Genomic DNA, 9,132 nt, shown 5'->3' on the forward strand with positions numbered 1-9,132 from the left:
GTTTAAATAATAAATATTACAACTTACATAAAATACCTTATCATTACAATACACACACTCAACTTGTCTATAGTAGTATTTTAACGCAAGATAACCGCACTTGCACATGCACATGCACCTGCACACACACGCACGCGCACCTGCAAGTGAGCTCATACACATTATAACTTTTAACTATAATAGTGTTTTAATACATTCAAAAGAACAAGAACCATTTCAAACATAGGACAGAGGTTAAGGATTAAATGTGCAATATAAGTTTAACTATAACAAGAATAACTTTATCCTGTACAACTTCAGTACCATCATTCAAAAGCCAATTACTAAATGAAATTAGTGGCCTTGGAAAGAAGATCAACACCTTACCAAAAGCATCAATAAACGTATGAAATGTTACTTTTGTTATGAATTCAAATCTTCTTTTGACAACTGATATTTTCTATTCTAGATTTTATGTAGAATAATGTGAGCACCATATTGTGGTTGAAGGGTTATAATTGGGAGCGGAGCATGAGCATAGGATGAGGATAGCTCAAAGGAGAAGCGTTGTAGAATCATTGACAGAACCATTTTCGCTTCTATCATAGAAAAATGTTGTCCAATGCATATCCGAGGGCCCCATCCGAATGGGAAAAATGAAACTTGACCCCTTGTAGCTTTTGAAACTCCTTCAGCAAACCTATCTGGATTGAAGTCCTTTGCATCATCACCCCAAAGTTCACGGTCATGATGAACAAGGATTGCCGGTAAGGAGACTTGAACTCCTGCTGGTAAAATCAAATTTCCGAGTTTCGTTTCCTCGTGAACAGATCGAGTAAGGACAATTACTGGTGGGTATAGTCTTAAAACCTCATACAAAATCATGGTTACCTGTGACATGGAATATTGTGATATATATATATACATATTGTAAGAATTAGCAAGTGATGTGCATACCAGACTCATTTAATAAAATATTTGATAGGAGTAATGCCCATGCTAAAAAACTGACTCCAATGATTTTTTTTTTTTTTTAAATCCATCCAAGTCAATGGTTGAATATTTGAATTACTCATTTGGGTACGTCTTACAATAATTTTATCTATGTTTCTTTACCTACACAAAACACGGAAAAAGCACAAGAAACATTGCAAAACACAGAAAATGCACAAGAAACATATAGGGATGACAATGAGGTACTTAGATAGGATTACTATCATTCTCATAGTAACTAGCATAATCAAGTAGGTCTAACTCGATTTTTGAAAACCTCAAAATCTTTGGGGGCTTAATTGTAATCCAATTTTCTAATCTGTTATCACATCACTACAAAATTGTGGTGGTACAATTTCCTCAATCAGCTAAATATATAGGTTCATATACAATAAACAAGATTCCTGTAAGAAAGAAAAGGAACAACAAAAAGGTAGATTTGATGTTAATCTTCAAATATATGACTTCAAATTGGGATCTGCATGGTGTAATCCCTTTAATCTAACTTCAGCCCCATCACATGAAAATCAATTCTATATCTTTATATTCTATATATATTTCAATCAATAGCTTTTATTGTTATCCACGATGCTGCATTATTTTGAAGAATGTCTAGGTACCTTATATTTTTTCCTGGTGTCCTAAAGCTGGATAATAGACTACTTGTTCTAGATCTCCACGTTTATAATTATGAGTTTAAAAGAAAGTATGATCTATTATTTCTACGAAGCAATTCAACGTAAACTAATCAAAAGAACTTACAACTTTGAGGTGATTTAGCCCATCAAATTCTGGTTTGTTTTTACCAAAGACATGTAGGACTTCTTCTCTTGCACGCGCTTGCCAACTTGGATATCTACTCAGAATTACCATTGTCCAAACAAGCAAAACTGAGGTTGTCTCTTGCCCCGCAAAATAAAATATCTTACATTCCTCAATTACATCTTGGAGATTCATTCCAACGTTCTTGTCGTTCCCATGTTCTTGAATTTCTTTAAAGTTTGACTCTAGAAGTATGCCTAGTAAGTCATCAGTTCTAGCTTCACCTGCTTTTATTGCCTTCTCTCTTTTGTTGATGATGCCTTTAAGTGAATCTTGTAATTCTTTGTCAATTTCTTTCATCCTCTTGTTTATTTTAGTTGGCAGAAACCTACATGCCAACCATTTATGGAAACATGAGATAAGAATAAAGTGAATTACCTCCCTGACTAAATGGGGGAAAAAGTGAATTACATCAAGTTGAATAATCTATTCTTAGGCTGTTGAGAAGAGTATGAATATATTACGATTTAACTTATTTATTTCATGTACAAGAACCTTATACACACACACAAAATATATATATATATATATATATATATATATATATAATTCGATAGATACAATGGGAAAATGGGGATTTGACCCCAAAATATCTTCATTGGAAACAATAGGAGGTAACAATTGAGGTACAAGGCTCTTGGAAAATCTTTGTTATATTCAGACAGTATCAGTTCTTTGATATAAAGTTTCATAAAACATAAGGAGAACAAGTTAGGCTAGGCTCATAGTGATTTTTTATTTTTGAATTCACTCACTATGTTCTTGCACAAAATGAACTTTTGTGGTCTTAATCGGCTCTTCTTTGGGGAGAATAAAAGGCACAAGGAAATCAAAACAGAGGTAGTAAGTGAAAACTTGAAAATCATTGGTTCAAATTAATGTTCAATAACACTCTTAATTTCAGTATATGTTTATGTAAATTAGTATACTTAAATTTGATCCTTTTGATAAATGAACCTAAGTCTATAAGAAAAACTTGATTATTAATTATTAGCAGATCTTGAAATGTTTTGGTTTACCTCCAACCCGGAATGTAAACAGACTGTACAGTTTTCATTGCAAGCTCAGCTTGTTCTTTTTGGAGTTCAAAAATCCTTCTTCCTTCATCATAGCTACTCCCAAAGGCTGTTCGAGAAATCACATCACTTGTCAAAGTTTGGAGATAAGGCCATATATCTAACTCAATTGATCCCTCTTCAGACACCAAACTTTCCCATTTGCCCATCATGTCATTGCAACACTGAGAAAATGCTGCTGACATATTCTACAGAAAACAATATGAAAATATTACAAGGATTGTACTTAGTAGGCACATGTACCTACAAAAATTACATGAAAAAACATTTCAAGTATATTCTCGCAAAATCTATAGCCAAATGTCAGTGCGAACTGTTGTTTGTACTTAGTAGGCACATGTGCACACATGCACAAACTTAAATAATATTTCTTGGGTGTTAGATGTAACGAATTGAAGCATATAAATGCTATACTTGCACATATTTCTACTTTAAGTTTTGTTTGATGGAGTCCACATCCTGCAAAAGATGGTCTTAGAATTGAGAAAAGGTTTTAAAATTTCTTGAGGAAAGATAAATATTCATGACCTAGAATATTTTCATTAACATTTTAATCATTAGTTTCACTTCAAACACCATTGTTGAATATAAACTGATAGAAACGAGCAGGAAACAAGTGACAAGAATAAAGTAACCTTCAACTTCTCAAGATGGAATGCTGGATTAATAATCTTTCTGTGTGTTGCCCATTTCTCACCCTCATAGTTTGGAAGTCCGGTTGCTATCAACTTGATAAGTGGATTTGCATTTGGCTTTCGAAAGTCATATATCTTGGAGAAGATTTCTTTCAATTGTTCAGGGTTCAAAATGTTCACCCTGGGTGTGGGGCCCATCCATATAAAAGAATTCTTACCTGCATATTTGCTTTTGTTAGTATAGAAAAGGGTTTAGTACATCTAAAGTTCAGACTATGGTTGTTGACGTAAGGATACAGATAAGGCACGAATATATCAATTAACACACACACACACACCACTGCATTACATGAGTTCTTTGGGATTTCATAATGTGAGTTATAATTACATTAGGTCTTGGAGATTTCAAAATATTTGAGATTTGAGTATACTGTTTGTCCTTCCAAGTTTAGCAGTGATTTTTATTCAGTGAAGTTTAAAATGATCTTTTATTTAGTCCTGTAACACATCATCACTTCATTACATATATTAAGGACTAAAAGGGATTAATTTAAGTATAGGAACTAAAACCAATCACTTGAAATTTTTTAGAGACTAAAATCAATCGCTTTAAATTTGTAGGAGACTATAAGCGAATACTTCAAATAAATAAAGTGCTTGTAGCCTAAAATCTAGGAAGTACCATTGTATTTTGCCATGGCTACATAAATTATAATAACCAGAAAAGTGATTAATTGCACACAGAGTGGTAAAATTAATAAAAAGATTGTCAGAAAAGTCATGACTTCAACAGTAGGAAGGAATGGTTCTATCTTCGAAAGTCAAGTTGCAATTGATATTTTCTGATTACCAAGCCAAAAAATTAAGAAATCACAAAATGCTAGTGACTTAAGCATGTTACCTCATTAAACTTGAAAATTATGAAAGGAGAGGTAAAGCAAGTTTGATTTCAACCAGATAGAGGCGGAACAAAATAGTCTCACTCTGTGTTGGGATAGCATCATTAAAAGGTATTTATGGCAGTAGAACAAGAGACTATCATTACGTTCAATAAAATTGTACGTGCTTTGAATTTTGATGTCTCAATCAAATATTATTTCAATTCTTCGGGTGTTTCTTTAGGAGAGACTACAAGACACATGTTTCTACTATCAAAACTAATATTCAAACTAGTCAAGAGCCTTGTTGCTTAGCAACATAGCCTACTCTTCTTTATTAAGAGAACTAGGGTTCAAATATCTTGTTTTTCCCACTATTGTAACTATTGAATTATCAAAAGAAAGCTAATATTCAAAGCAATGCACAAAAGGATGCAAGCTAGATTTTCTAACTGCATAGTGGAGTGGGAAATTATAGAGCTAACATTGAAATTAGATACGTTGGGTGTACACATGTGAGTGAAGTCTTACGTTGAAAAATAATGACAAAAATGAGTATTTAATATAACACAATTAGGTCTAAACTCATAGGTCATATATATTATATAAATCCCTCAATTCAAGTCTGTTTAAGATATTATCTCCCCCAACAAGATATCTTGTGCCTCATTTGGAAATTAGGAGTGGTCATCTCCTTATAGGTATCTAAGTCACTGGTTAGGGGTTAGGGGTTAGGGGTTTGATTCTCAAGAAAAACTGTACAAAAAATGTCTATGCATCCTTCTTCTTCTTCTTCTTCTTCTTCTTTTTTTTTTTACCACCTAAAAAAAGGATAAAAGAGCGGTTGAAATGTGTCAAAAATTAAAAAATAAAAAAATATATATTTATTTTTGATAGATATTCAAAATTACTTTAATTTAAATAAATAATGAAACTTTGCTAAGAGTAAAAACTCAGAAGTTTAAGTTAGTAAAACAAAAATTGCAGTTCACTCCCAAGACCCCCCCCCCCCCCCCAAAAAAAAGCAGGGGAAAAAGTAGCTGCTCAAACGAGATTATTTTTCAGGTATTAAAAGTTACCAGATGGAAGGGCATTCTAAAATTAAGTTTTCATATGCCAAAACTATTGATAAATGATTGCTTAAAAAAATGATAGATTATTAAAATTGATACAATTTAGATAAATAATGGAAAAAAAATAGTGGAACACACCTATTTACAGTATTGAGGAGATTCTAAGCTTTTGCCCTTATTTTTTTAAAAATCTAACAATATGTCCTTATTTTGAAACTATTTAGATCCGTGTCCCTTTTTTTAAACTCAATTTTCTCAAAATTGAGTCTCAATGTAAAACTTAATTTATAGAAAATCGAGTATAAGCGATCAAACTATATATATATATATATATATATATATATATATATATATATATATATTATGGAACTCGAGCTCTATAAACTCTAGTTTCACAAAATTTATTTTTTTATTTTTTTAGTTTCATTTGGCATAACTCTATTTTAAACCAATCGAGTTTTACTTTGAAACTCGATTTTGAGGAAATTGAGTTTCAAAACAGGGACACGAACTTAAATAATTTCAAAACAGAGATATATTGCTAGATTTAAAAAAAATAAAGGCAAAAGCCTAGAATCCCCGTAATTAAGTAATTGGGTTGTGCTTGGGTTGAATTTGGTAAAGCCCATTAATAAATAAAGCTCAGGAGTATTGCTATATGCATAAAAGAAAAAGCCCATTAGAACCTAAATATTTTGTTTCACCAATTTAACGGGCCATATTATAAATAATGACGTTGCTTGATAGTAGGAAAAAAAAAATAATGAGTTCACGTGGAAGGAAGTGAAGATTAAGGGTTTAGAATAACTCCTCTCACAAGCATTCACCTAACAATACAGAAGCAATAAGTGCGAAAAATTTGATACAGTAGCAGTTTGCAATTTCCAAAGCTTAAAGTTGGTTGAAGTTATCCGTTTGATGCATGATTTGTGACCGACCTCATCTAATGGTGGGTTCATTGAGGCCCACCAATTATGGACACTAGTCAATAGGAGGAGGATTAGTCGATCAGAAAATATTATCTCAGAAAAAAAACTATTAATATTGATTTTGGGATCTTTTAAAATAGTGACAAAATTTACCATTAAATTCAAATAGATTGCATTAATTTCTCTATCCCAAAAAATAATACTACTTGTACTTGTAATGACAAGTATTTAAATTTAATTAAAAAATAATAATATATTGCAGATAAAAAACAATATCTAAGTTTTTCCTTTCAGAAAAATAAGAATCCATTCATGAATTCAACTGTGCTGTAAAATCTAAGTTTATCGATAAAGAGATGTAAGCTGCAAGAACTAAAATTGAAATTCGAGTCCACTTTAAAAAAAAAAAAAAGAACTAAAATTGATGTCTAAGTTTGAAAATCAAAGCACAAAATCTATTTTTTATTTTATTTTGTAAGGTCAAATCAGAAACAAGAGAGTTATTGTAGACATACCATAATTTGAGACAACTTGATGGACGAAGGGGAAGACACGCGGTGCAATGTCAAGGGTGAAGTTGATGGGTTTAGACTTGGCTTGACTTATCATCTTAGAGCTCTCCTTCAAGTCTCCAAACAAAAGCCTGTAGGAGTTGCCATTAAGACCTTGCTGCCTTAAGCACCTCTCTAGCTTTTTTGGCCTTAGCCACATCCAATTCACCACCCTCCATGCCCATGTTATTAGTACCACAATTGAAACTATGGAAACTGCAATCCTAAGCAATGATATTTCCATGTTTTGAGATAAGAGTGAGCGAGTAAGAGTATAAAATTAATTAGATGGGTTCCTTTTAATAGTCAGTGTTTTGATGCTAAAGATGCTACGTGTTTGACTGGGCTCCGCTTACTGTCTTAGCCAAAACTTGTCCGGTGGAGTGAAGTCCAGATACACCCGCGGGTCACCAGTCATATCTTCTCACTGCAGAAATAAACAAAGTGGAATAAATAATTAGTTTTTTTTTTTTTTTAGAGGAAAAACAATTTCATTAACAAGATTACAACAAAGAGCCACCAGCAGGACACAAAGTGGCGGCTCTAAATTTGAAAGAATCAGATGAGATACAAAAGGTGGGGCAACACCTTTCCAAACTTGGGTACAGTGGTTGATCTTGACAAACTTTGCAAGCTCATGTACAACCCTGTTGCAGTCCATTTTCAAGTGATTGAAAGAGTAGGAAGAGAAGGAAGCCTTGGCTTGCAAAATACCCTCCACCAGGTGCCCAGCTTCACTCCCAATAATGCCTTGGTTAATAACTTGGATGACCGAGAGAGCATCAGATTTAAAGATGACTTGGGAGAGTCCCATTTCTTGCGCCAACAAGATGCCTTGCTCTAAAGCATAAAGCTCCGTCCAATTTGCTGGAAACTGTGATGGGAGAGACTTGCAAAGCGTTGTTATAACCCTGCCAGACTCATCTCTAATAACCACCCCAACCCCGGAATTCATTCCCATTTCAAGGGAGCTCGCACCATCAACATTTACCTTAAAGGCTCTAGGAAGGGGTGCAGACTAGCCCATTTCATTGAATTGTTTAGGGGGGAAATCCATCGTGATGGTGCCGTGTTAGTCGTCCACAAGTCTCTTTGCCAACTCCCAAGTTTGAAGAGGGGAAAGGCTATCTTTATTGTGGAACTGCAAATTCCTTTTATGCCAGATCAACTAGGATATGGCAAAGAAAAACTCCAGGTGCTGTGATGGGGAATTCTTGTGGAAATGGAAGACAAGGTCTTTGAAGTTTCCAGCAACAAGCTAAGCGGGTAGACCTACCAAAGGGCCCAAACTAAGAAGGCAATGTCACAAGTTATAAAGTCATGTGTCAACACTCAGCTTCCTCTTCACAGACAAGGCAAGTATAGTTGGTGCACAGACCCCTCATTTGCATATTGTCCAAAGTTGGTAGGCCATTTAAACAAGCTCTCTAAGTGAAGATTTTTACTTTTTCTGGGAGCTTTAGCTTCTAGAGATTCTTCCACAAAGGGGAATTAGATCACCAAAAGAGCACTCACCTTCCCCAGACGATTCTAGGAGATTGGCAGCAATGAAATAAGCACTTTTAACAGAAAATTCTCTTTTCTTATTCCCAATCCAAATGATCTTGTCTTTAGTCAAATTGTAGCTCAAAGGAATCTTAAGAATAGTGTCTGCTTTGAAAGGTAGAAGAGAGCTCTAACGGTGCTTGCCTTCCACCACCTGGTGTCCGAGTCAATAAGAGAGGAGACCATGGGGTAGTCTTCAATAATCCCAGGGGCAGGGGCAGGGGCAGGGGCAGGGGCGGGGGCGGGGGGGGGGGGGGAGGGGTTTATAAGTCGAAGGGGTTGGGAGCCATTTATCATCTCAGATATGGATCCTTCGACCATTCCCGACTCTCCAGCGGGAGCCCTTTCTTAGGACCTCAAGGCTATTATGGATACTCCTCCAGGTATAGAAGGGGTTGCTGCCTAAGTTAGCACTAAGCATATCACAATAGGGAAAGTATTTTGCCTTGAGAATGCGTGCTGCCAGTGAGCTTGGATTTTGGAGAATTCTCCAAGCTTGCTTAGCTAGAAGGGCAAGATTGAAAGCTTGCAAATTTTGAAACCCCAAACCCCCAAGAGATTTTGGCTTGCACATCTTTCTCCAACTAATCCAGGCAATTTTCGACTCTTGGTTTTTCTGCCCCCATCAAAAATTCCTCATCATTCTTTCAA

General features: G+C 34.7%; 2 protein-coding genes across 2 annotated transcripts; both read right to left on the reverse strand.

Moving 5' to 3' along the window:
* Window positions 1-214: 214 nt before the first annotated feature.
* Window positions 215-7,264, reverse strand: LOC142614427 (cytochrome P450 CYP72A219-like). Its single transcript, XM_075786950.1, has 5 exons — window positions 6,901-7,264; window positions 3,506-3,723; window positions 2,814-3,058; window positions 1,735-2,122; window positions 215-870 (listed from the first exon to the last, which is right to left on the reverse strand). The coding sequence occupies exons 1-5, from the start codon at window positions 7,178-7,180 to the stop codon at window positions 445-447; spliced, it is 1,557 nt and encodes a 518-aa protein (XP_075643065.1). The 5' UTR covers window positions 7,181-7,264; the 3' UTR covers window positions 215-444.
* A 175-nt stretch (window positions 7,265-7,439) lies between these two features.
* LOC142616183 (uncharacterized) lies at window positions 7,440-7,897 on the reverse strand. Its single transcript, XM_075789048.1, has 2 exons — window positions 7,563-7,897; window positions 7,440-7,479 (listed from the first exon to the last, which is right to left on the reverse strand). The coding sequence occupies exons 1-2, from the start codon at window positions 7,895-7,897 to the stop codon at window positions 7,440-7,442; spliced, it is 375 nt and encodes a 124-aa protein (XP_075645163.1).
* Window positions 7,898-9,132: the final 1,235 nt, after the last annotated feature.

Source organism: Castanea sativa, chromosome 11 (genome assembly GCF_040712315.1).
Source record: "Castanea sativa cultivar Marrone di Chiusa Pesio chromosome 11, ASM4071231v1".
Taxonomy (NCBI): Eukaryota; Viridiplantae; Streptophyta; class Magnoliopsida; order Fagales; family Fagaceae; genus Castanea; species Castanea sativa.